At 41.2% G+C, this 25,977-nt stretch overlaps 2 protein-coding genes across 3 annotated transcripts in view; both read left to right on the top strand.

Annotated features, from left to right (window-relative positions):
- TMEFF1 (transmembrane protein with EGF like and two follistatin like domains 1) overlaps positions 1 to 10,030 on the top strand; it is a 121,583-nt gene extending 111,553 nt beyond the window's left edge. For both annotated transcript variants that reach the window (XM_040549370.1, XM_040549369.1), the window contains exons 8-10: positions 1,666 to 1,789; positions 7,285 to 7,443; positions 9,100 to 10,030. In XM_040549370.1, coding sequence (XP_040405304.1) covers positions 1,666 to 1,789; positions 7,285 to 7,443; positions 9,100 to 9,184 — 368 coding nt within the window. In that variant the 3' untranslated portion in view covers positions 9,185 to 10,030. The remainder of the gene's footprint in view (positions 1 to 1,665; positions 1,790 to 7,284; positions 7,444 to 9,099) is intronic.
- Positions 10,031 to 10,448: 418 nt separating this feature from the next.
- CAVIN4 (caveolae associated protein 4) lies at positions 10,449 to 24,282 on the top strand. The gene is made up of 2 exons (XM_040549371.1): positions 10,449 to 11,250; positions 22,205 to 24,282. The coding sequence occupies exons 1-2, from the start codon at positions 10,840 to 10,842 to the stop codon at positions 22,862 to 22,864; spliced, it is 1,071 nt and encodes a 356-aa protein (XP_040405305.1). The 5' UTR covers positions 10,449 to 10,839; the 3' UTR covers positions 22,865 to 24,282.
- Positions 24,283 to 25,977: the final 1,695 nt, after the last annotated feature.

Raw genomic sequence — 25,977 nt, forward strand, 5'->3', positions numbered from 1 at the left:
ATGTCCTTCCCTTGCATCAAGTCTTCTGTATCTTTGAAGCATAGCTTGAACCAACAGGCTTCCTTATATCTGAAACCTCTCATATTTAGATTTTTTATTTTTTTCCTGGAACAAATCAGAAAATATTCCAGAAAATATTCAGGGGAAACCTAAAACAACAGTATGCCTTTTTATTTTTTATCTTTTTCTGTAGAAATACATTCTCTTTCTTTCTAGTGTTATTTGGATTACCTGCAAATGTATAAGAGAGTTCTTCTTCACACTCCCTTTTTGCTTTGCACCTGCAGTTCATTATAATCTTGTATTTGTGGTGCCATAGTCTATTGCCATGGAAATGAGAATAATTCCACAATTACATCCAAAACTTTAGATCCCAGCACTTTAGAGAAGTTCATTATGAAATTTCAAGTTCTGTATTTAGGACTTCTTTACAGAACAATGTGGGGGGAAATGGTTGAAAACGTATGCAGCTTTAGATAATTTTAGCCATGTGACAGATGTACAGCAGGCCTTGGTGCAGAAGGGACTGTCTTCCTCTGCTGCGCTGCCTTGGCCAGCAGCTAAACACCCACCAGCTGCTCATTGACCCTCTCCCTCCCCTCAGCAGGATGTCGGAGAGAACTGGAAGAGCACAAGTGAGAAAAACACATTGCTCAAGGTAAAAACAGTTTAACAAAAGAGACTAAAAAAAAAAAAGAGAGAGAGAGAAACAAGTGATGCAAAGGCCATCACTCACAACATCCCACCAGCTGACTGATGCCCAACCAGTCTGTGAACAACTGCTACCTTGGGAAGACCAAAACCCCAGTTTCTATTGCAGAGCACGATGACATCCATGTCATATGGTACAAAATACCCCTTCGGTCAATTTGGGTCGGCTGTCCTGGCTGTGTCCCCTCCAAGGCTCTTGTCCACGCCCAGGTTACTCAAGTGGAGTGGAGGGCAGAGTAGGAAGAAGAGAAGGCCTTTCAGTTGCACAAACCCCCTGCAGCAACAGCCAACACACTGTTGTGTTATCAACACTGCTTCAGCCACTAATCCAGAACGAAGCACCACAGGGGCTGCCGTGAAGAAAGTTAACGCCTTCATAGTCAGACCCAATATGTTTCCCAACAGAATGAGTATTTTAAGCTCATTGCATTATTTTGAGGTTCCCTCTTTGTAAACACACTTCCCTAGGAAGACAGCTGCAATATGTTCAATTTCAGCTGTAACAGCTGGTGATACCAGTCAGAACAGGGCTTTATCTGGTTGTTTTCTACCCAGTAAAGATACTTCATTCTAAACCTTCAGGTGTTTTCCCTCTGTTTAGACATGGGAGTAGGCTTTATGTGCTTATCTAATAGCTCTTTGCTACAATGCCACTGACAACTTCTGCTGATCATCCTGCATCGGGTTGTTTCTGTCATGAATATTTTTCTCCTTTCAAGAAACCTGGCAAAAAAAGCATTTTCTGATGTCTCTGAGGATCATTTTTCAGTGTGATGCATTCTACCAAATCTCTGCAGGTGTCTCCAAAACTTCACCCTTAAGACTTTGCTTCATTATTCTGTATTTAGTTATTGACAATGAGCTTTTAAGGACATTTCTCAGCTATTCTTGGTTGAGATTTTTTAATAAATATCACACACCATTTCTAATTTTTTATGTATCTTTCCTTTTAAGATGCCAGTGATCAAAGAGAAGACATTTATGTTGGAAACCACATACCTTGTTCAGAAAGCTTCAATGGCTACTGTATACACGGAAAATGTGAATTCATTTATTCCACTCAGAAGGCTTCCTGCCGGTAAGTCTTGAATGCCTACAAAATATGCTTGAAATTGCTATAATGCTTAATCAAAATGCTCTCTAGACATAATTACAGCATGTATCAGTTTGCAGTTATCTAAGCAGGGGCACAGAAGCCACATGCCTGTGCTGTGGGCAGCACACAGCTGCAGCAGTTGTGCGGAAGACAGCACTCAGGAAGGGTTTGGCCACTCAGGCGCAGGTAGTCAGAAGCTGAATCTCTCTGAGGCCTTAGTGTTGGCTTCTTATTTTTAACCCTAAATCAAGAAAAAAATAAAAAAAAAGAAGGAAAAACAGCAACAATAAACACTGCCTTGCATGGCTTTTCTGGATGACTGCAATTTCCTCATTGACCTCTCAGTCTGTTCTTGTGCTAGCTATACATTTTATTGCTCTTGGCATAAACACTCTGGAGTATCAGTATTTTTAATATTTTTTGCCTTTTTCACAATAATATATTTTATGTAGAGAGTATAAAATTACAAAATATTCTTTAGCCCACATTTCTTGTGTAGAGTATAATCTAGCAGCTTAGTATTAAGCCACTGTTTCTCAAGAAATGAGAATTTTCCATTTTATCTCCTTAGCTCCTGAGTAATTTTTTTTTTAATTTCACCAGGTTCTACCTCTTTGTTCTTTTTAAAAATTAAAAAAAAAAAAAATTTAAAAAATATTAACAGAAAAAGGCTGCATTGTAATAACATGTAGTGCCTTACTTGTCAGGAGGTTTCACTCGCAAGCTTGAACTTCCAAATTAATGTGGCTGAAGATGCTATAAGTCTTTGCTATCCTTTGCTTTGGAAACTTCAGCTGTAAATCCATTAGATCCTCTCACATTTTCTCCCCTGATCTTTATCGAGCAAGTATAGTTAGTTTTTTTTTTCCTCTGCCAAGATTTAACAGTTTTCAGACTGACCGGAAATCAGGAAGCCCAAAAAGAAGGTCCTGTACGGTTGTTGACTTAGCCATTTGAAACTTGTATTTTCACTTTTCCCACCAGAAGACTTTTCTTGTTTATTTTCAGCTTTCTGATAGGACTGTATTTCCTTTTCTTTGGCCAAAATCAAGAGAGGCCAACACACCTTTGCTTCTCTTGGGAAACAAGGTACATCCCAGACATCATCTTGGTGGGCTTGAGGCAGCAGTATTTGAGTACAGTAATCTTTTGATGCAGAGCTGTGTTTAACACAATTTCTTATGGATTTGTCCTCAACATTTTCAAATTGGAGGTACTTCAAGGAAATCATTCCTGGCTGAATTAACTGTTTTTTTCTGTTTTTTGTCTTTTTTTATTTCCCAAATGTGTTTTTTTTTCCTGATTAGTTCTATCATAAATAGTCATTTATTTGTTTGTGATTCAATTACTAGTCTATCAATTAAATATTTATTATTAATTTAAGGTATGGATAGTTAACATTTTAATGAATTTAATTAATATACTGTCTCTTTAAATTCTATTTTATAATTAAATTTACTATTACTACCTTCAGTTATTTATATAAACAGCTTATTATTTAAGCCTGAACAGTCTTGGCACTGGACCCAGCACAACAAACCACACAGGATTCCAGCCAAGAAATTCTGACTGTCAGTTCTAGACCCTAAGTACCAGATCTCCTTTGGACTTTTTTGGCTATTTAAATACTTGTGTTCTTATACCTGTATGTGTGCTTTTTACTGGAGCAGTGAGTTATTAAGGAAATAAGATTTATATCAGACGGTCAGCAATCTACCACAGAAACCAAGTGCTTCTAACAAAGAAAAAAGCTCTCTTTCTAGATAAGGAAAATATAATGATGAATGCCAAGGGCAGATTGTTATTTTTAAATGCATTGCATTCTCATGCACATCTAACTTATACACTGTTTAATTTGGTCCTCATTTCCAGGGTGTGGCATATGTGGTGTATCAGATGACCTACAAAACTGCAAAAAATACCTGTGCAGAGCAAATTTTGACTTGCAGTTTCACTGAGGACAATGCATCTCCATGCTCATTGTACAGCAGCCCTACAGGACTGCCAGCAGGCGGGTGATAGGAAGGCTTTGTAGTAGCTAATTGCACAATATTTAGTTTAGCAGCTTTTGCACAGCTGGGATCTGGTCTATCTCCTGCTGCCTCCTTTGTGCAGTACAGTTCTGCCCTGTATTTGCATCAGGCTGCGTCAGGAAGGTACAGTTCATCCCCTGGCAAAGAATTCTAATCTTCATTATACTAACTCCGTTAATTGACTGATCAGCATACTTTGATGAATCCTTGCTGACCTCTGTCTATCATGCCATATATTAATGCCTTAAAATCTGTTCTGCCCATTTACCAGGCAGCTTAAACTATTGCATAGTACTTCCCCCCACCACCAACACAGTTCTTAACACAAGCACTTCTGCTTTGCAGGAATTCAATAGTCCTGAATATCCATTCAATATTTCTCAGAAATAATTTCCTGTCACTTCAGTGTTTCTGAGGAAATGTATTTGAATTACTTGTGCTTCCTCTGCTTTGTGTTGTCTCCTGTGCTTTAAAGCAATTCTCACATTGATCACACTTTGGCTGTTATCTTCTTTAATGAAAATAAAAGCAAAGTAACAAAGCAGAATTCTTCACTTGCATGAAGTCTGCTTTTTTATTGTTTCTCCTTGGATAGAATCATAGAATTGTTTGGGTTGAAAAGGACCTCAAAGACCATCCATTTGCAATCACCCTGCCATAGGCATGAATGCCACCCACTAGACCAGGTTGCCCAAAGCCCCATGCAACCTGGCCTTGAACACCTCCAGGGACGGAACATCCACAGCCTCTCTGGGCAACCTGTGCCAGTGCCTCACCACCCTCTGAGAAAAGAATTTCTTCATAATATCTGATTTAATCTACCCTCTTTTAGTTTAAAGTCATTCCCCTTTGTCCGATCCCTACTCTCCCTGACACAGAGTCCCTCCCCAGCTTTCCTGTAGGCCCCCTTTAGGCACTGGAAGGCTGCTGCTATAAGGTCTCCCCAGAGCCTTTTCTTCTCTAGGCTAAATTACCTCAACTCCCTCAGCCTGTCTTCACAGGAGAGGTGCTCCAGCCCTTTAATCTTCTTTGTGGCCCTCCTCTGGACTTGTTTTGATAGGTCCATGTCCTCCTTGTGCTGGGGACCCCAGAGCTGAACGCAGGACTCCAGGTGGGGTCTCAGGAGAGCAGAATAGAGGAGGAGAATCACCTCCCTCACACTGCTGGCCACATTGCTTTTGATGCAGCCCAGGATTTGTTTGGCTTTCTGGGCTGTAAGCACACATTGCAGGCTCATGTTGAGCTTCTCATCAACCAACACCTCCAGGTCCTTCTCCTCAGGGCTGCTCTCAATCCATTCTCCACCCAGCCTGTATTTCTGCTTGGGATTGCCCCGGCCCAGGTACACGACCTTGCACTTGGCCTTGTTGAACCTCATCATGTTCGCACAGGCCCACCTCTCAAGCCTGCCCAGGTCCCTCTGGATGCCATCCCTTCCCTCCAGCGTGTCAACGGCATCACACAGCTTGATGCCATCAGCAAACTTGCTGAGGGTGCACTCAATCCCACTGTCCATGTTACCGTATGCTAGCACACATTTTTTCTCGATTCCTGTCCTAGCAATTGCCAAGCTTGCTTACAGTAAATTGGGGCTTTTATTTAATAACTCTGCTTTTACTGGAACTTGCTTCATGTCTGAACCTAAACATCTCACATAGCAGCTTATGACTGGAGAAAGTAGAGTCACAAGATTACGAACATGAAAACCCCAACAGTTATTCCTGCATGCAAAGGGAGATTAAAAGTTGCCTAAGCAGCTGTAGGAAGGTCTGGGGAGTAATTTTGTCCCTCCAAACAGAATTAACTCCTACTCTAGCACAAAGCTTTTGGATGGGTGAGACCGATTCTGCATTGCTTTCAGACTTCTCTGATCCAGATTACAAAAGAAGTGTTTTTGTGTCTGTGGCAGTAGTTCTTTTCTTTCTGCTGTAGAGCTGGAGGCCAACTGTATGATTCAGTTGTCCTTAATGATGAGTTCACACCAGTTGGTTTTAAAGGATAGCTGTACAAGGAACTTGCTACTCCTGTGCTTGTAAGCAAGCCTTTAAAACAAGCAGTCACAGGTTTGTACTTCTACATGAAAGGTGAGGGTTTTCATTAGCTCTCCCTACCCAAACTGGTAAGAGGAGAAAAGATTAAAAGCTTTTGTTCAGAGATGTGAGCAGTAGCCCTTGGTTCGGCAGGCTACAGCACTTGCTGGGGTAGCTGGGGTAGCTCTTGCCTTTCCTTGCTGTGCATCAGCCTTTCTCTGCTTGCAACACGAATTGTTCCAGAGCACTTTTTCACTGTCACCTTCACCACTGGCACATCTTGCTTGCCCTGCACACATGCGTTGCCATTGGGAGCAGCCCCTGCTAAGTTTCTCATTGAGCTCTCTGCTGGTTTGCTCAGGCAAGATACCATTTACAGCAGCTCCTCTTCTGTCTCCTGCCATTCCTCCCCTACCCCTAGCCAATTTTTATGCAGTCTTCCATGAATTCTCACATAAGCAGTTGTGGGTTATTGGGTTTTCTCCCATTAGTGTCCTGCAAGGGAGCTCGGTTTCCCCTGAGGGAACTGTGCAAGCCATCTGGATGAGCTGGCCAGCTGTGAGTCTCCTTGACTTTTCTTTGCAGTCAGCAAGGGGGATAACCTGACCTCTGTGAAGCACATTTACCCTGAAATTCTTGGTGGCTCAGGGTAGGAGGTAGGTAGTGTAGAGAAAAATTGGAAAAGACTTTAGTTCAGGGACAAGGCAGGAGGCGTCTTGATACTGATCTTTTCCGATAGGTTTTGTAGGATTCCACGTCCAAAGGCTGCAGCTTGAAGAAGCATCGTCCTTTTCCCCCAGTTTCAAAGATTTTCTTCCTTCTTTCACTCCTTGCTCATATTGACATTGCTGCTGAGTTCCCTGAGCATACTGCTTTGCTCCATCTAGTTAGTTTACTTGTCTCATCTAATTGCTTTATTCTTCCTAAATGTTGCCCCAATCTAACAACCATCCCACATACTTCTTTTGCCAAACTACGGCCTTTATCATGCAGGTGTGTCTTCAGAGAGGGCCACTGATAACCTTATCCAGGAGAGAAGAGACTCCCCTTTCTGTCTCTCCTCTTGCCCCAGAAATCCAAACCATTCTCCAGCACAAGTGTTACTGCACCTCCACCTTCTCACTAGCTCTTTTTCAACCACAATCCAAATCCATCCATTTGTTCACAGAGCAGGCAGAATCTCAGCTCTTCTGTGTGGCTGTGCTCTCTAAATTTCATTTTAGGCTTCAGAAAGTGATACGTCCTGAGCCACTGCAGCAGCAGTGATGGCACCAAAGAGGGTGTTTCTCTCCTCTGTCACTGCTGTGATTACTGGGCTTTTTCATCGCACAGCTTGGACTCCTTATTTCATCTGCAAAATGACTGGGCTGCCGCCAAATTGCATACGCCATAAAATATTGCTTTTGTTTTTCAGGTGTGAATCAGGATATACTGGACAGCACTGTGAAAAGACAGACTTTAGTATTCTTTATGTTGTCCCAAGTAGACAAAAGCTTACGCATGTCCTTATTGCAGCAATAATTGGAGCTGTACAGATTGCCATTATAGTTGCAATTGTCATGTGCATAACAAGGTAGGTAAATACCAAAACGGTGTAAAATTATGCATTGTATGTAAATGCTTTTTCTGTAGTTAAATCTTTTCCTTCTTGAATTTTTATGTGCATAAACATATATTCTAAAATACCCGAGTAAAAGAAACCTATCGCCATTTTTGTCACAAAACACACGTTAATTTAAATTCACAAACCACCAGTGACCTGTCTGAATCCCCAGAACAGCTACCCAGCAGAACAGATCAGCCTTGAAACATATTCAAAAGGTCAGCTACTGTGTTAGACCTTCATGGAGTTATTCAAGCATTGATGATATCTTATAGAAGATATGGTTCCCCCTCCTGCCCAGTGAAACCAGAGAGGTTGACACATTGCTGTTCCCTGCAGTACAGCTGTAAATGGTGTTACACAGGGAGAGAAGTCTCCCTCACACCATATATGCTTCCTGAAAATCAATGTGCAGCAAGTGCCTTTTTTAGGCACTCTCCATGGGAACCTATTTTATGAAATGTGAAGATGCACAAGCACAGAGTTTAAGTTTCTGGGTTGTCTCAGGGTCTCGCTCTGTGTGAAAACTGAGATACGAGTCATGGATTCATTTTGATGAAAAGGGATTCAGTCTGCTCATCAGGGATTTGAATCCAATAAGAACTGGGGGCTCTGGGCTGGATTAAGGATGATTTAGTTACATAGTAGGTGCGTGAAGAATTTAAATCCTACATCTGGGCATCCATGGCAAACTTTGCCTTTTCCTCCTCGACTTATCTGTCACTTCCTTCGCTTTTCCAGGTCTGCTTATGCAGAGCCGTAGAACTTACTGCTGCAGCATTAGTGCATGGCTTTCCAAGCTTAGTGATGTGGAGTGACACCCATATGAACGCACAATATAGGCCTCCTTCCTATCTCTCTTGTAAGGTTCAGTGTACCAGGTGTAAGCACACACATCTAACACATCCTTGCACGTATAAAAAGCCATCCAGTTTATGGAGTTGATGCCACTCCTCTTTTACCACACACCCTGCTGGTCAAAGCACCAATGGGGAAGGCTGAGGGCTCAGCAGCCCTCCTCTCTCAGCCTCCCTGCAACAGTTGGGAGTTGTCCCTGACACTCAGTCTTTCTGGGGCAGGCTGTCTCACTGTGTCCCAGCAGGACTGCTCCATCTTGCATTGCCTGCTATCTGGTGGGCTAAGTCTCTTCCTGCTCAGAACTGCTGGCTTTTATGAGTCCTTAGCTGTGACCCCAGCCCCAAGAAAGGGGTTGGAGGTGGGCAGAGCACCTGGAGGTCCAGCACTGCAAATGCTGATTGATCCTGTCTTAAATCTTATACTTAAATTCCACTGGATTTTAAGTTGGAAGTGTGTAAAAAGTAAATCCAGTGCAGCTATTCACCAAAGCATGTGTTTTGCTGGACCATGGCTGAAGGATATAGGACCTTGCTGGTTTGGGTCTCAAGCAGAACTCCTTCTGGAGTGATCTGGGATCCCACACGGATCCCCAGATATCAGCCAGGTACCAAACAGCAGGAGAATTCACCCAGTCAGCACAGCTACTACGCTGTTTGTTGTTGCTGAGTATAGAAAAAAAAGTCAATTCGGTATTGCTAGGTTTAATTTTATATGACATATATAAAAGCATTCATATTTTTTCTCTCTCTCTTTCTTTTTTCTAAACAGAAAATGCCCCAAAAACAATAGAGGACGTCGGCAGAAGCAAAACCTAGGCCATTTTACTTCAGATACATCATCCAGAATGGTTTAACTTAGTGATTTTTATACCTACATTGACCATGTGATGTACATTTTTATTATATCTTTTTTTAAAGAATGGAAATATTTATTTCAGAGGCCTTATTTTTGAACATTTTTAGTGTAACAATGTTGGTCTGTATTCTGAAAGCATCAGCTCTAACAGCTATGGACTGTTTTAGTAACTTTACTTTTCTGTTTTTGAATACGGTAGGTCATTTTCTGTATCTGTATCACATGGTTATATAATAGACGTGCTTTATTCATGGAATGTAATATTTTTGGGAACACAAATTTATTCCACCAGTGGTTGTAGATTTAAAAAAAAAAAAAAAGTCCACATTACCTAGCAAACAAGGCATGAACTAAAGGTAAAAATGTTTACAGCTTACTTTTCTTATGAGAAACTAGAAAACACTGTGTTTAAATACCGTAGATATTTAAATGTTTTTGGAAGTTAGTAACTGATTTTTTAGACACTGCCTATCGCATGAACTGTGAAGCTGTGTGCTGTGTGTAGTTGTAACATATTTATAAAACGTGGGCTGGGTCTAAGCACTGCCATCTTCATTAACAATGCCAACGATTTATTTTTAAAGGGCAAAATTATAAATTTGTTAGTTTGGGAAATTACCTGGTAGAGCAGATGGCACAGGTCCAAAAGGAGTAGGTCTTAGTAGATTTAGGTGTTTTAAAAATTGGTGTCAAATAATTGAACACATAATTGGAATAAAGCCTAATTTGTCACTGTTGAAGCTGTTTTAATACTTCTTAAACTTTTTTAAAGAAAATACATGTTTTAACACCTACAATGCAGATTGTATAGTGTTTGTGATTAAAATAAAAATTAAAAAAAAAAGAACAAATAAAAGTGAATGAATTACTAGTGCTCTTGTATAGAGTATTTTCAAGAGCTAAGAAAGTCCATCCAAATTAGTCTGCTGGTCATAGTTATATTAATAGACTGTTAGTTGTAGTTTGAAAGATCCAGAGATAAAGTGTGAATAGGATGTGTTCAGCTGTTTTAACAAGTAGTTTAGGCTTTCAGAATTTTGCATGTAGGATTTAATAATTTGTTCAATAAAACAAAAAAAACGCTTTCAACATTTTGAACTGGAAAAGCATGTCACAATACAACCTTTTCACTATTTTGCCTGTGGTTTGGTGTGTTTATTTGTTACCCCACTTGGCAATTGTAAGCAGCTGAAGATCTGAAGTTTGTTCGGCTTGAAAAACAGCCGGCGTTCATTGTCATGAGCGCTCTTTGAATTCCCTCAGAGCAAGCACTTCAGGAACACGAAAACAAAAGCAGATCACTTAAAATATGTGAGTTTGCTCGCCTGCTTAGTTGGTAAGTTACTTAGCTTCCCTGGATTAACGCTAATAACTGCATCAGTAGAGAAGCGTGACCCTTTAAATGTGTGCTCCTTTCCAGACATTGCTTCCTAATTTTAGAGGTTTCATGTTGCTGAAAGCATCTGAACCACCGCCTGTGGACATTTGGTGGTCAGAAGCATCTGTCCCACCTCCGGGAGCGGCGTCCCACACCCGCCTGTGAGCATGGCTGAAGCCGGCTGTCACGCCGGCACTGTGCACTAGCGCCAGGATTGTTCCCACGGGGTTTGGTCAAAAGTCCAGCTCCTGTGGACCTGTCTGGAGAGAGGTGAAATGGACCACCGCGAGATCACACTGGAGGCGGACAAAATCCACCAAAACCGCCTGTCAAGTGTCACCGAGGACGAAGAAGAGCAAGATGCAGCGTACACCATAGTGACGGTCCTGGACAAAGTGGCCAACATTGTGGACAGCGTGCAGGCGAGCCAGAAAAGGATAGAGGAGAGGCACAGGGAAATGGAAAATGCCATCAAGACCATACAGATCGACATCTTAAAGCTTGCCCAGGCTCACGGCAACACCGGCTATACGGTGAACAAGCTGCTGGAGAAAACCCGCAAAGTCAGCTCCACCATGAAGGAAGTGCGGGCACGGGTGGAAAGGCAGAGCACCAACGTGCGGAAGGTGGAGGCAAAGCAAGAGGAGATGCTGAAGAAAAACAAATTCCGGGTTGTGATCTACCAGGTAACCGTGAACCTAACGTATTGCTGTGCCGTTGTTGTGTCACCTCCTCAGTAGCAGCAGGCAGGCATCGGGTAAGGAACCAAAAGATGTCCGACGGGAGGGTGACTTTATGCTTTCTTTAACACCGAGCTCTGCATCTCTGTGCCTTTCAGCAGGAACCCACTGGCAGCAGTGCCCGCAGTCTATTATTAGTGTTGGTGGGTTTCTGAGCCAGTAGTGAAAGATTAACTGCAGATCAGCAAGGACTATTTGTTGCCTCTCTGGAAGGTAATATGAGGCAGGCCCTGTAAATCTTGTCATACAGACCATGCCTGACATTCATCTCTCTTATTTTTTTCTCCATATTAGGTAGAAGGCCAAATAGCAAATTGTTTGTAGGCTCCCTGGAACCGAGACTTTCTTTTAACACTAACTTTAAAACATACGGTTTATTTAACTTGCAAGCTTCTGTAGCACTGACAAATGGGGGCTTTTTGCATTGTCTGAGTCTACAGCCGTGTGTGCACAAACTAGAGCTCAGAGACACAAGCCCTTCCTTGCAGCAAACAGTCCCTTGCATGCTATACTTGGAAATGATTTCACACAGCACAGTTCTTCCAATCACATTTGGCAAGTGAATTATACATTTTTTTTCATTAACCTCATTCCAGGATGTTCTTTGTTCTTATAAACGATTGTGTTTGAAGAGAAGTTTTGTGAAATAGCGTAATCGTGCCAACATACATACAAACGGACAGTTGGTAGTGCAGGCAGTTCATGGGATCTGTCACTCACTAGCAAGCACTGTGAAACTCATTTTTTTAATGGCTTGATCCTGCATTTGCTGAAACTTCCCAGTTCCCCGAGTCAACAGAAAGTACAAGTGTTTAATCTTTTGTCAGGAGCATAGTTTATCCTTCATGCCAGTGAGTCCCCAAAGCTTCTTTCAAATGAGTCCTATTCATCATTAAGCATTCTTTAAAATGTTGACCCTTGTGAGTAACCTGTGAGGCCCCTGTCACCCTGTCTCGGCCCCTGATTCTGCAACTGTTTGTTCATAAATAACAACACTTGCATGAATGGATCTATGTGTTTCACTGAGTATATTCGGCAGCGTCTATAGCTAACAACTTCTTACGCATAATCTAACAACTTCATTTTAAATAATCTTAACAGCTTCATTTTCTTGTACTGGGAAGAAATAGCTTTAAAAAAATAAAATAAAATAAAAATAAAAATAAAAATAAAAATAAAAATAAAAATAAAAATAAAAATAAAAATAAAAATAATAAAAATAAAAATAAAAATAAAAATAAAAATAAAAAAACAGCAAAGTTACTTCTTAATGTTATGTTTAGTAACACACAGCCAAATTCTGCCTCCCAGCTTCTCTGACTGAATTACTTACTATGGCTGCACAGGAGAAAGCATAGGCAGAATTCAGCCAATTATTACAATTATTGAAAGCTGCACCATCATGATGGAACAACAAACAGGCACCTTTGCTTTTTCCTTGTGTATCATTTCCCATCTAAGGAAAATAAATATCTGTGATTTCCCTGTTTAATGGCACAATGCCATTTCATTGATGGACCTGTACCATAATGATTGCAGTAGAGGCAATGCTTTGAAAAAGTTTGTCCTTAAAGCGGTATTCATAACAGAATGCATTTTTTTTTCTCTGAAAGACCTGATTTATCACTTATTTTTAAAATGTTGCTACTTTTAGATGTTTTACATCAAGGGCAGCTCTCACGATGCATACATTCTGTAAGAATCACCTCCAGAAGGAGTTTCTGAACTCTCTGCTAGTTTCACTGCAGAAGAGTGACCTGCACCCTGCTCCGTATGTTTAGCCCTTTGTTGGTGCTTTTCAGGAATGCGTACAGTATTTTGGATTTCCCTCTTTCTATCTTCCTTTTCCTGTTGTAGCTGAGGACTGTGAGAGAGCATATCTATGACTTTCTCTTTAACTTCCATTCTTTCATGAGGTGTATGTATTGAGGAACCTTTTCCATCATGCACAGCTGAGGAGCAAGATACACTGCTCCCTTTGGAGTCTGGCATGTAACACCTTTTTAGAGGAGCAGAACTGTTTTGCTCCACAAAACCAAGATAGGCCAAAGTGTGCTGAAGCCTTAATGTCCAGCACACTCGTGAATGCCTCTTTCACGCAAGTGTGGTCATTTTTACACCATTGATTTACACCAGTGTAAGCACAGTGTTGGAGTGCCAAGACCTGAATGACTGAAGCTTGGCTACGATGAGGGGAAGTCTGCTAATAGCTAGTGAGTCAGTGTGGTGTGCCCACTCCCTTCACTATATTTTACAAATAGGTGTAACCAACTTGTTTACTTGGTGGTTGTGAGTGACAGCTCATCTGTAGTGACATTTTTTTCTGATGAGCCACTTGGGACACTGTGGTGGAGCCAATGACCTGTGTGTAGCCACGGTGGAATGCTCCCGTGGGTGAGCACACGTGGGTTTTAGTTTTAACTTCTGCCAGAACATTGGCATATAAGGGAAAAGGAAACACCAATTAAATCCTAAAGATTTTATTTCAAGTGGAAAGCTTTGATCTCACCACTGATGGAAGGAGCAGGCAGGTTGAAAAGGATCATTGACTGGAGGAGATTGTCCCAAGAGACCTCAGCCATGATAAAAAGAGTTGGCACTATCCTCGCATTAAAAAGAGAGAAAACGATCATCCATGAGCATAATGATTAGAGAAAAAGCATTCATTTTTAAAAGGCCATGCAGTTGAGGAAAAGATTTGGTAGCAGGCAGCTTTTCTGTCCAGGCTGATTGCACGATTAAAAATGATAGGTTATTTCAGATTTTCTAGAAAGGTCTTTGACCCTGAAGTACCACGTGCCCTAAGAGTACAAGCAGAGAACACAGAGTACATTATAGGTTGTACAGGTCTCTGTTCAATTTGATCAGGTTATTCTGAATAACCAGCCATGAGATCTGTAGTTTCCCTGCAGCCAAAGAGCATTGCACAATTTAATTCATTCTGACTAAATTATACAGAAATTAAAGGGGATTTATATATATATATATTTTTTTAATCTTGAAAGCCCTTATTTTATTTGCTTTCCCTCACATTCTGCAAGTCCCTCTCTTAATGTATGTACAGTCACCAGGAGGCCCGTGTTACAGCTGCTGGCCTGCAGAACAATGTCCCCCGTGGGGGATTGCTCCAACGCAGACACGATGAGTGAGAGGCCAGCAGAAGCCTTGTGTGTGCCCCTCGTAAAGAAATTAAAATAGAAGTGGCTTTTCCTGGCCACTGTCCTTCTGCCACATAATGACTTGGATGTAAAAATGGTGAGCCTGAGATGAGGATAATCATCTGAAAATCTGGAGCGGAGGCACTTCCACACACAGTGGCAGTAAGTCAGGGCGCATCGAGCGCAAGGACGCAGTTGCAAACATGGGGTGCCTGGTACATGAACGCACCCTCCATCGGCACAGAGTTTCAATTACAGCTATGGAGAAAAACCTGTGAGAGTCACCGTGACCTAAAAGACAGTGAATTATTTAATTCCATTTTACAAAGACAAAAGAACTGACTGCTGAATGATCAGATGTCGTACGGGCATAAGAATGACAGGGTTAGGAGGGGCTCTAAGCAGCTGTATGCAGAGCAGTATTGTTAGCACCACAGGGTTACATAGCTCACCAAGAACAGATTGTGCTAGGTAACCCATCTTTTATTATTTTTCTGTATTACAGAAACATGGGAGAGCTTATCTTGTATTTCTGTTTCTGATAGCTCATAAGAGACAATCTGGAAAAAGGACAAATGACAGTGGACTGTGTTGAAATGGGAAGTGTGATTTGTGATAGGTTTCTAAAAGGGTTTACTTTTAAGACATCATTGTCAACTGCATATTATTTTCTTTAATGATCTTGGCAGAGAAAGTGATGTGGATGTTAAGAAAATATGCTCAAAATGAGCAGCTGTCAGTCCAGAGAATGAAATATAAGAAAAGAAACCAAATTGTCATTAGAGCTGGAGCAATGCTAATTGAAGTGTACACGGTGCCAACACCTGTACTTAGCAGAAGCCCTTGCTTTAGCTAGTCTGCTGAGGCTCCGTGATTTGGGAAGGACAGAAAAGGGTGTATTAATGCTCAGAGAATGACTGAGAGTCCACTTGATAGCGTGGCTCTTGAAAACATGCAGTGTGGGCATGAAATGCTTCAGGCAAGGTATTGATCGTGATTGATAAGTGATTGAGAGACGAGTGCCCTTGTCCAAAGCACTCCGGAGCATCTGGAAGACCACATACAGCTCTGATCACCTGCGTTGTGCTCATACCAAACAGGCTGGGAAAAGTGCTGCCAGTCTGATCAGAGGGACAAGAAGCTCTGGTAAATGAGAGATCAGGAGGCTGTAGCTGGGTTTGCTATTAAAATGAAATTGCTATTAAAATGGAGTCTGAAAACTTAATGAAAAAAGCTGGCATAAATTGAGTACCTGTGTTAGCAGAGCACCGGCCTCACACAGTGAGGCCTCACTGCTCAGTGACATGGGGCCTTTGCTAGAGCCTTGTGGCCTAAACCTTACAAATGTTTCTACAGCTGAGACAGGTAATTGCCTTAGCTGAGACTACAGAGACTAAGAGGAACCCAACAGCTGTGTCAAAGAGGGCAGCGAGAGTCCTTTGTTTCCAGTGTCAAGCTCGGGCCCTCCAGGTCAGAGCTCTGAGCCGCCCCATGCCGTGCAGCGCACAGCCACGCGGGCTGAGCACAGGCCCAGCGCTGAAACGCAGGAGGCAGCCAAGGAGATCGTAAGTTACCTCTGATTTTGAGGGGAAAAAAATCAACCACATTCAATGAGCTAAAGAGAATCTATCATTTTAGGGATGTGTTCACAAGGAAAGGGGGGGGACAGGGGAGGGGGGGGGAAGGGGAGAAAAACATAGCAGCTGTTGGGTCATCTCTGGGTTCCTAAAATGAAATAGGTTGCATATTTCACAGGACTGTGTATTCACAGCAGATTATAAAATTGTCTCTATACCTTTTGATATAGTGTAATCAGAGTCCCCAGTCCTATTCCTTTGTGAAGAGCCTAATAAGGACAGGCAGTATCCTCTCAGGACTGCCATTGATTTTTCTCCACCTATTAACATTGAGTGGTGGAAACGGTGGATCCTAATTTACATTTGCATTGGATGCAGTGGTTCAGGGCTTTGCATGTGTTTGGCCTCCTTGCCTCTTCCTCACAGTCCTAGAGGCTGCCTGGAAAGACCTATCGATGGGCACTGAAGCTGGCCACTGCAAGAGTACATCTATCTTCAGCGATGTGCTTCATTCCTGAAGAAGTCCAAGAATGAACGAGCTCAACTCTGGTAACAGCAGTATGGACTGAAATTCTCAGCAATGCTGTCAAGAGCTGAATCTTGCAATTATTCCTTCAGTACAGGGATAACGTTGGTCAATATGGTGCAGGCACAGGAGTGAGGAATATATGAAAGCATTAGCAGCAATTTCAGAATTTGGAATGGGATTCATTTTGCCAGGCATTAGGCATTAGTAACGGAGATGTTTGCATGCTTGGCTTGCAGACTCCAAGAAAGCAGAGAGAAATTTACGGAGCCAGTTTTGTCTGACCTATTACAGACATCTGCTTCTCAGTGCAGTGTCTGCTTGATAAGTACCTCTTCTCTCCATTGGGTTGAAAGGGAGTCCAGAAGCTAATTCATACGGAGACACGGTTGCTTGGGCAGACGAGTTCAGCAACTTGTGATGAACGGTTGGGTTGCCTTGTACTTGACAGCACTACCCTGCTGCAGCTAGCTAGCAAGAGCAGTCATGTTGTGATGAAAGAATGAATCAAAACATTACGAAAACATATATATATTATTTATTTATTTATTTATTTATTGGGCTCATCACGTCTTGTGAATACTCTTTCTCCTCCCCTCACAAAGGTTTGGTATCTACTGGTAAACTGGAAGTGAGAAATTTCACAGCCTTCCTTACAAACCTGCTGACTGACCTGCAGAACTATTCTCTAGGTCAACTCAGTAAAATCATAGCAAAGCAAAGTAGGTGTGAAGCTTTAATTTTCCTCTGGAGCCACAAGTAGTCCTTTTTTATGCAGCATGTGGTGGCATGGAGCCAATGGTTCCTCTGAATGCTGGGGTATAACTGGGCAACACTCACGCCTAGTCTGCAGCTTGCTGCCGCCAGATAATGAGAGGATGAGCTGGATTTCTTTACAGTCACTGTATCTTCCTGGCTAAGTTAATGAACTTCTGTCAGAATTTAAAGAAAAGGGATGTGTATTAGGCTCCACAAAAGAGGAAATGAGAGGGATTGACTGTTCTGGCCAGGCTGCTTTTTCATTATGTAAAAATAATTCTAAATACAAGCAACAGCACTTGGCCATAAAGTCTTACGTGCTGAAGTGTTTATTCTCTACCTACTTCACTTGATAAAATCCCTTAGGTGCCCTTTTAAAATAATCCTATTTCTCTCCTTTGAACAGCTTTTTGGCTGGATGGCAAAGATTTTGAAATGACATATTTGTGGAAAAAATGAAGGGATCACTCGAGATTTACAAAGCTTCACTCTTAACTGTAGAATAGGAGTAAAAGTACTGAATGATTTGTAATTGGTTATTCATCAGCAGTTTCATATTGATTTAGAGAGCAATTACAAGGAGATGTTTTAGCGATTTACCTTGGCTGGTGGTTTGAATAACAAATCATTCATTTAACATGCAAATGCCAGGCTTTCTCTATGCATTGTGTCGATACAGTTTCCTGCTCCTCAGCTGCCAGTCATTCACATCACAGGTTGTCATAGACACGGCAGCATCACCAGATCGGGCACGGGGTGGCCCATCACCATTTTGCTGCTTCGTGCCCTGGCTCGGAGTTGCCACGTGATCGTCGGTCCCATCTGTGCTGATGCTACACAATAACCCGCGCGTTCCCTGTCACACGTCCCAAGGCTGAGAGATTGTTTGCTGTGACCTTTTCATTGTGCAACACAATGACAGCGATTTATGGAGTTTCATCTGTCTCTCCTCTCCACTTTCGCTGTGAGCAGGGGTTTTTAGGAGCATTTTGAATCTTGATTTTTATATATATTCATATATGTTCATACATTTGTGGTTTTGTGTGTGTGGTTGGTTTTTTAAATTGAGGGTGCCATAATAATTATTTAGTTGGTCATTCTATTTTTGTCTGCTACTGCTTCTTGTATCATTTAAAAAAATGTTCTGCTAAAGTTTTAATTGAAAATGAATAATAATTGTGTTGATAACAGTTATCTTTATTGAATCTTTTTATAATTATAAGGTGAAGCTCTTTGAAAAGAGAATGCAAAAATGTTTTATAGTGTTTTATAGCATATAAGGCAATGTCTTTTTTTTTCTCCTTTGCCCACTCTAGAAGTTCAGTTTGGGCTTTGGAGTACAAACCCAGAACAAGTGTACCAAACAAACAAGAAAAGAGAAGGGGAGGAAAGCCCCTATATCCATTTTAATGCCTTATATCTCATTATTTTTCATTTTTTTTAATGGACATTATAATAAAAATTACTGAACCAATCATAAAACGCATTCATGTACTTAAAACCAAGATATTGTTGTACAATGACATTATGTCATTGCTTCGTGTACAGAATCCAGTGGATTCTAAACTAGCAACACAGCTTTTTTTAACAAAAATACTATTGCTGCTATTAATTACTGGTCCCATCTGTGCTTACAAAGGTACAGAATGGAAAGTAGTTAATGAGTTTGGGAGAAAGCTGTTAAATAACCCTTCCTCCTTTGCACAGCCCCTCTTCCAGGAGCAATTGGCTTATTTGCTCCTCACTTCAGCAGTAAGGGAGAAAGGGACTACCAGAGCCAACCTGATGTAACACTGCGTTACATCCTATGGGAGAAAAATGCTTCTGCTGTGATGCATTCCTTGGGATCAGGAAACACCAGCAGTGCCTGAAAACTGCTCAGTGCCCTCACGTGTGGGTGCACAACAGCCAAAATTTTGGTGGCTGATGAAAGTATGCACAGCAAGAGGCCTGTAGGAAGGACTCAGATTACATCCCCTCAATTTTTTTCTAATTGTGAATTAATTGAAATGGGAGTGGAAGGAGCAAATGACAATGACAGTCAGATTCTCCTGGGAGCCTGGTATTAGAAGCAGCTGGGTTTCCATATTCGCTGTCCCTAGAGCCATCCAAATAAAGACCGTGGTGGCTTTCTTCATCAAAGCTGAGCTTTACTCAGGTGTTTACTTTGTATTCAGCTGGGCCCTTAAAAACTCAAACCTTTACTGCCTAGACATATTTTGAAAGATAAATACTCAAAAATGAGGAAACATTTAGTTTTAATATGCATACTTTCTGTGCCAGCGGCATCACCAGCCAGGCCTGAATTGTACACTGAGAAGAAAATTGTCAGCCAGTTCAGGGACTGGTCCTGTGCAAATGAAATCAGTAGGTGTCTTGTCTTTGCTTTTAGTGAGACTATAAGCAAGCTGATAGCTACGTGCTTTGACCTTACCAATTTCCCACCTGGTGCTAAAATTTATTGTTCCTGCTTTAGGAAGGATGAGCTCCTGTCTTCTCTCTGCCCCACTGATATGTGCCGATAAGAAGAAAATGTTTAGTGCTTGAGGGGAAGGGCAGGAGAGAGAAAGGAGGCAAATGAGAAAATCCTCCTACTGCGACTAAATCACTGTATATTTATCAAGAAACCTCCCCAACGTACAATCCAGCTTCACTAATACGTTCCACTTTGCTAACATCTTCCACCCAGAAATCTTGAGAGGAGATACAAACTCAAACTAATTTTTAGCCCTACTACATTTGGTTCTGCAAGATGTGTGCAGAAACCGAGGGAAAAGAGAAAATCGGAGATTTGGCAAAGATCATTCCTGGGTCTGCAGCAGAGTGAGAAATGTTGCTCAGGACCTGCAGCTCTAACTGCTGTGTCCTGTCTACGAGCCCTTCATTTCAGATGTCCTTGTTCATAAGTCGTAATTCTGACACATGCCTATGAAAGTTAAAGCCCTCTCTTACTGAGCTAGCAAACTGCAAAGATAAATGCAGCAAAGCTAGAGCAAGCAAGCGACAAAAAGTACAGATAGATTTACTCTTCTTCCGAAGGAACACACAGCATAACTATTTCAGAGGAAATAGCTTCTCTCCTTCCTCTCTTTTTAAACAGTGTTCTTCATATGTACTGCGTACCCTACTCACCATATTGCGTTCATTTTGGTATGTGCTGAAATTTCCGAGCAGTCATTATGGAAGCGTTTCTGTTACCATTTCAGCTGAAGGAGTGGGCTATAATTTACAAACTTTGAGGAATTATTATCCAGCTGTGTTTTAGTTCATTTTCAGAAAAGAAGGGATTATGTTTATATACAGAAGTCTTTATATAATTAATGTTAATTTGCACGTGTTAATGTAGATGATTATCAGGAAAGTATTGTAGTTTTGTTCCTGCTGATTTTGACAGATGAGTTGAATAACATTCCACTGTAATCAATTCAATACAATTTGTCCCTCATTTTTCTAAGCATTAACAACTATTTTACTGGAGGGTTTTTAATGAAGCCAAGGCGTGATGACAAACTTTTAAGTGGGCTTTATCTGCCAAAAAGAGCTTAATGTATTTTATTTTACATGTTGCTATTATCCTGCAAAATAACATTAAACATGACTTGCTAGTAATGAGTCACTGTGAAAAATGACAGATACTTTTTTGGCCAGAAATCATTTCTCAACAAAATATACAGTAGGACAGACCCATTCTTCACAGACTCATAACTTCTAATATTTCTTCTGGTTTTTGAATTCAGAAAATAATACCAAGGATAGAACCCAAACACTGACAGGCCTCAGAAATCAGCTATAGTGGTTACAACAAATGGGAACCAGCTTACAGAAGTTTTATTTAGTTGTTGTACATCTGCACCTGAAGGGTTGTTCCTCTTGGGAGGAGAGCACGTGCACGGCCCTAGCTAGCAGGGAAGAATGGGCTGGCCATGTCCACCTCGTAAACCTCCTACAGGTTGTGGTTACTGTGGACAGCTTTTGGAAATCTGTATATCTCTCAGCTTTAAGCCTCTACCAGTCTTTGGAGGGGCTACATAGACTCCCAGTGCTAAGGGATCAAGGAGAGTCATCACTTCCAAGAAGGCAGCATATCATATCACATCGGCATACATATCATATGCATAATATAAATATATAATGCTGCCCACTCACATAGGCCGCTGAACTAACCACAGAAAGCAGAGGTGTTTGCTGAAGGTCATTCTCATGTTTCCAGATGGAACAAGCCAAGTTCACGCCAGCGGTGGTGCATGTCCTGAGTGAATTGTGTGGAATTGGGTTTACTGCATAAGATTTAATTCCTTTGCTGACTTTGACCCTTTATTTAGCCAGCAAACATAAATTAATATGTTAGGTCCATCCCCTTCTGGGCAGCAACAGTAAAGTTTGCTTAATTCTAATTAGCCAAGAATCTGCAACTGTCTTCATGACAGTAAAGGGCCGAGGCACTCTTTTGGAGAGGGTACAGCTGCCACAAGCACCTATTTTGTCTACAGGGCATTTACTGTTATTGGTGAGAAATAAGGGATCCAGGTCCTACCTTAGAGAAGCAGAACAGCTTCAAAGAAACATGAACTGGACACATCTGCTCTGAAAACCATCAGGGACCAGTAAACACAGGACCATGACATTCATTATTTTCAGCTAGCACCACTCTGAAATCAAATCTTTGATCAGGTATAATGCTTTTACAGAATTTGACAAATCCTTCTTCTGCCTCTTGTATTTTATGTAGATCACGTGTGATGGTACAAGCCTACCTTACGTTGCTACAACAGTGCATTTCAGTTAGCATTAATTAACTACAAGCCAACAAACAACATGCTTAAATAACCATCCTTTTAAAACACACTTGCTGGAAGATGACTCTCTGCTTTTGTTCACAGGAGGAAACTGAGTGTCCTTCATCTCTCTCTGTTATCAAAGAGAGGACAGCAGGTGAAACTCTAGAGGATGATTTTATCCCACCCGATGACCTCTCTTCTGATGAAGAATACTATATTGAAGAAGGCAAAGCAGCCCAGTTCAAGAAATCGGGCATGAGGCGCATAGATGATATCAAAAAGGCATTTTCAAGGGAAAATATCCAAAAGACGAGGCAAAACTTTGGCAAGAAGGTAAACAGGCTTCGAACTAGAATAGTGACCCCTGAGAGAAGAGAGAGGATCAGGCAGTCAGGAGAGAGACTGAAACAATCTGGGATAAGGTTCAAGAAAACCATTTCACAAGCTGCCCCCACGAAGGAGACGTTCAAGATCCACAAAAAAAGTAAAGAGCGAACAGTAGCCGAAGGTCAGGAGGGAAGCCAGGAAGCCGGCGTGCACATAGCCTCTGAGCTCGCAGCAGCAGAGCCCTTCACTGAAGAAATCTCCTACACAGAAGTGATCACTAAGGTAAAGAAAGACAAGAGCAGCGCAACAAAAGGTGCTTCCCAGCCAGCTGAAAAGGGAGCGATGATCCCCGAAGCCGTTCTTAAGCAGGAAGGAAAAGAAGGAGGAGGAGGAGGTGATGATGTACCCTTGCTGGACCTAAAGCAATCAGCATAAGGAATTAATTACCAAACACCCCATGCCATCCTTACTGAATAAGAGAGAATGCAGACTGTACGCACTCCGTTTTTTAGGAAAATGTGTGAGTTTTTGTTCTATCATGAAACATGCATTGGTGGTGTTCTGTCATCTACACTGGTGTCAGTGGTGTCGTCTTCCCGGCAGAAGAGGAGCCACGCAACCAAAAGAAGGGGCTCCCCCTCTGTCTTGGCATGTGCAGCATTAACCCAAAAGGAACTGAGCCTCACATGTCCACAGAAGATGGAAAGCTGCTCTACTTTCAAGATTGATTTAGTGTTCTTTTAATAGCCTAATTACTCTCTTCAGTTTTATGTACTACAGTATAAAAATGTTGTCCTTCATCCTATACCAACTCCTCTACTCAGAAACCAATAGCAAAGCTATTACTTCATATTAGCAGAAGGAAGAACTATGAAAAACGTCCATTCAGCTGTACAAATCTTTGAAGGGCCCTCACTGAAACTGCAGAAGGAGGAAATTCCTGCTTTATCCCAGGTGTGACAAAATGTGGCAGGAATTATAGTTTTTAGTAAACTGCATTTCTTCTCAGTGGAAAAGAGAAGCTCGTGAAATGTCTAAAGGTTATTTCCAGAGTTCTGGAGGAGGAAGGATTGATGTATTTAGGCCAGGCATTTTCTGTACTTATGGAGTAAGGATAAAAAAGCAGAAGACACATTAAATACGGAATAGCAGGAGGAAAGGAGAATGAGATATCATAATCATGTTATGGAAAGATACGATTGTGAGAAAGGCAAAGGTATAAAGTAGTAGAAGATGAACAAAATTAATGTATGGGTTCTGGATAAATAGAGAAAAAAACTAGAATGTGGCAACAGAACTTTGTATTTGCTTACTCGAGATCATTTTAAGAATTAATTGTTACTCTATCCAGAGGATAATAGAGTTCATGAATGTAGCTGACAGGACGAGAGAATTGTTTTGTTTTCCATTACTCTGTGGTTTCTCTGAGCTTCACTTCAATTAAAATCTATTCTATAAAGCCACTGAAGTTAAGGGCCAATCCATAACCCAGCTCTTTGTTTTCTATCACCACCATTATCGACCAGCCACAGCCTCAGGGATTATGAGACAGACACCCTTCGGAGTAGGGAATGCTGTTTATTTGCAACACTCGCTGCCCTGAAACCAGATATGTTTGTAAACATGACCACTATGCTGATGTGAGGAGCGGGACTGTGGTGCTCTCTTCGTTCTTACATGGCATTGCTTTCAAGGCACTTACCTAAAGCAACATTAGGCATTACTATCTGTGTGAAACTTGTACAATATTGCCCAAAGCTGTATTGTTGTATTTAATATCTCAGGTTCATTTTAAGAATAGAGCATAACATGATTATCTATATACGTTGTTTGAGGACTCCCAGCTGTTAATCTATAATTTAAATATAATTAGTTTGATTTCAACTATTCTGCCTGTCAGTTCTTTCATTTAGTCTGGTGTACATCACGTTTGAAGTAAAAGAGCTTCAGCAATAATAACCAAGGAACATGGGCTGGGAAAGGTCAACGTTATACTATGTCAATGACATTTCAAAGCAAATTAAGGCTGTCAGACTGGAAGGAGCGACTCCACGGAACAGAAGAGCGGGATGGGGCAAGAGAGGGAGACAGGCAGAGAAAGGTATTTCTGTCAACAGTAAATTCTACATCACTGCTGCAATGTAAGCATGTAGAAAAAGAAAAAGAAAAGTTTTAATTCGGGGAGAGATTGAAGGTTTTGCTTGTTTTGTGGTTTTTTTTGTTGTTGTTTTGTTTTGTTTTTTGTTTGTTTGTTTTATAAACTAGTTACAGAAAGTGTTTTCTGGAACCTGGTGGCTGTGTTCCTCTTCCTGTTCCATACAAAACTGGAGCTACCTTCCGTGGAACGCTGTGGGATTTGCCTGGTTCCTCCCTAGCACAGGCTGTTTTCCGTTTGGTGAGATTCAAGGTTTTCCTAAACTGACAAACAGCCGTTAGTTACTGAAGTGAAAAGATCAAAGTTCAAAGCAGCTATCTCGTTGCTTTTTTGTAACTGCAGGGTGCTAACTGCTAGGACATAATTGCCTATAGATTTTCTTTATACAGCTTTTAATTTTCTCATTTTACTTGACAAAGAAAGGAAGTGAAGTAGTTTCCATGGAGCTTATCATGTAGCACCACATATATATGCTCTATCAAATACTTATTTTTAATGATTACTTCTAATTTCAATTTTTTGGAGGATGATTTGTTTTCATAGCAAGTAGCGAGTACTTCAGGTGTGAGAAGTAATTCAATTGTATGCTCTTCCTTTGAAGTTATTATCAATGTTGCTGGCTTGAATTTTATACATACCAAGAGGTTAAATATTCTCTATAACCCCTCATTCAGGTAGGAAATAGGGAGAACATTACGGATTACAACCTCAATTTCTATACCACAGCACAGCCTTTTTCCATTTGAAGTCTCTCGTATCTTCTTCATAATGCCCAAGAGCAAAGATCTCAAAGTCCCCGTCCTTCACCTTTTTCATAAGCAAACTCCTCAGTGAAATCAGTTGATGTACAGCTATGCCACAGGGCAGCCTGGAGTATATATTTTGAACAGGTGGTTTCACTTGGTAAGATAATCTTGCCGGCACTCTGTGTGAACCAAGTCCTGCTCCCAGCTCAATGGGATAAAGGGGCCCTTGCCCTCCCTGTCGGTTCTGTTTTCCAAGAACAAATCTGGCACTTTCTGCGTAGTTGTGGGTGGGAGTGTGAATATCAAACTGCCTCACAGAAAGAGCCCCGCAGTTGCTAACAGCAGAGTGAAACTGGTTATGGGGAAAGGTGAATGACTTTCTTAGATGGAAGCTAAAAAGAACATAAAATTGCAAGTGCTTACAAGGAGAAAAAAAAAAAAAAAAAGATTAACAAAGCACTCGCTGCAAGTCCTTATTTCATAACATCCAACAGCAATTTCTTTTGCTTTGAATTTGTGCTAGTGAAAAAAGCCAAACACGTTTTCTGTCAATAGCTGTCTGTCTATTAAAAGAGAAGTATCAATCACTCTTCAATTATAGGGTAGACCGTAACAGTGACAATAGACAAAAACAACTACAACCATTT

This window comes from Cygnus olor, chromosome 2, assembly GCF_009769625.2.
Source record: "Cygnus olor isolate bCygOlo1 chromosome 2, bCygOlo1.pri.v2, whole genome shotgun sequence".
Taxonomy (NCBI): Eukaryota; Metazoa; Chordata; class Aves; order Anseriformes; family Anatidae; genus Cygnus; species Cygnus olor.

Bases quoted from the DNA above. Each gene is read 5' to 3' on its own strand.
- CAVIN4 (XM_040549371.1), top strand. From the start codon at position 10,840: ATGGACCACCGCGAGATCACACTGGAGGCGGACAAAATCCACCAAAAC. The intron at 11,251-22,204 runs GTAACCGTGAAC...TTTTGTTCACAG, and splicing joins TCCGGGTTGTGATCTACCAG to GAGGAAACTGAGTGTCCTTC.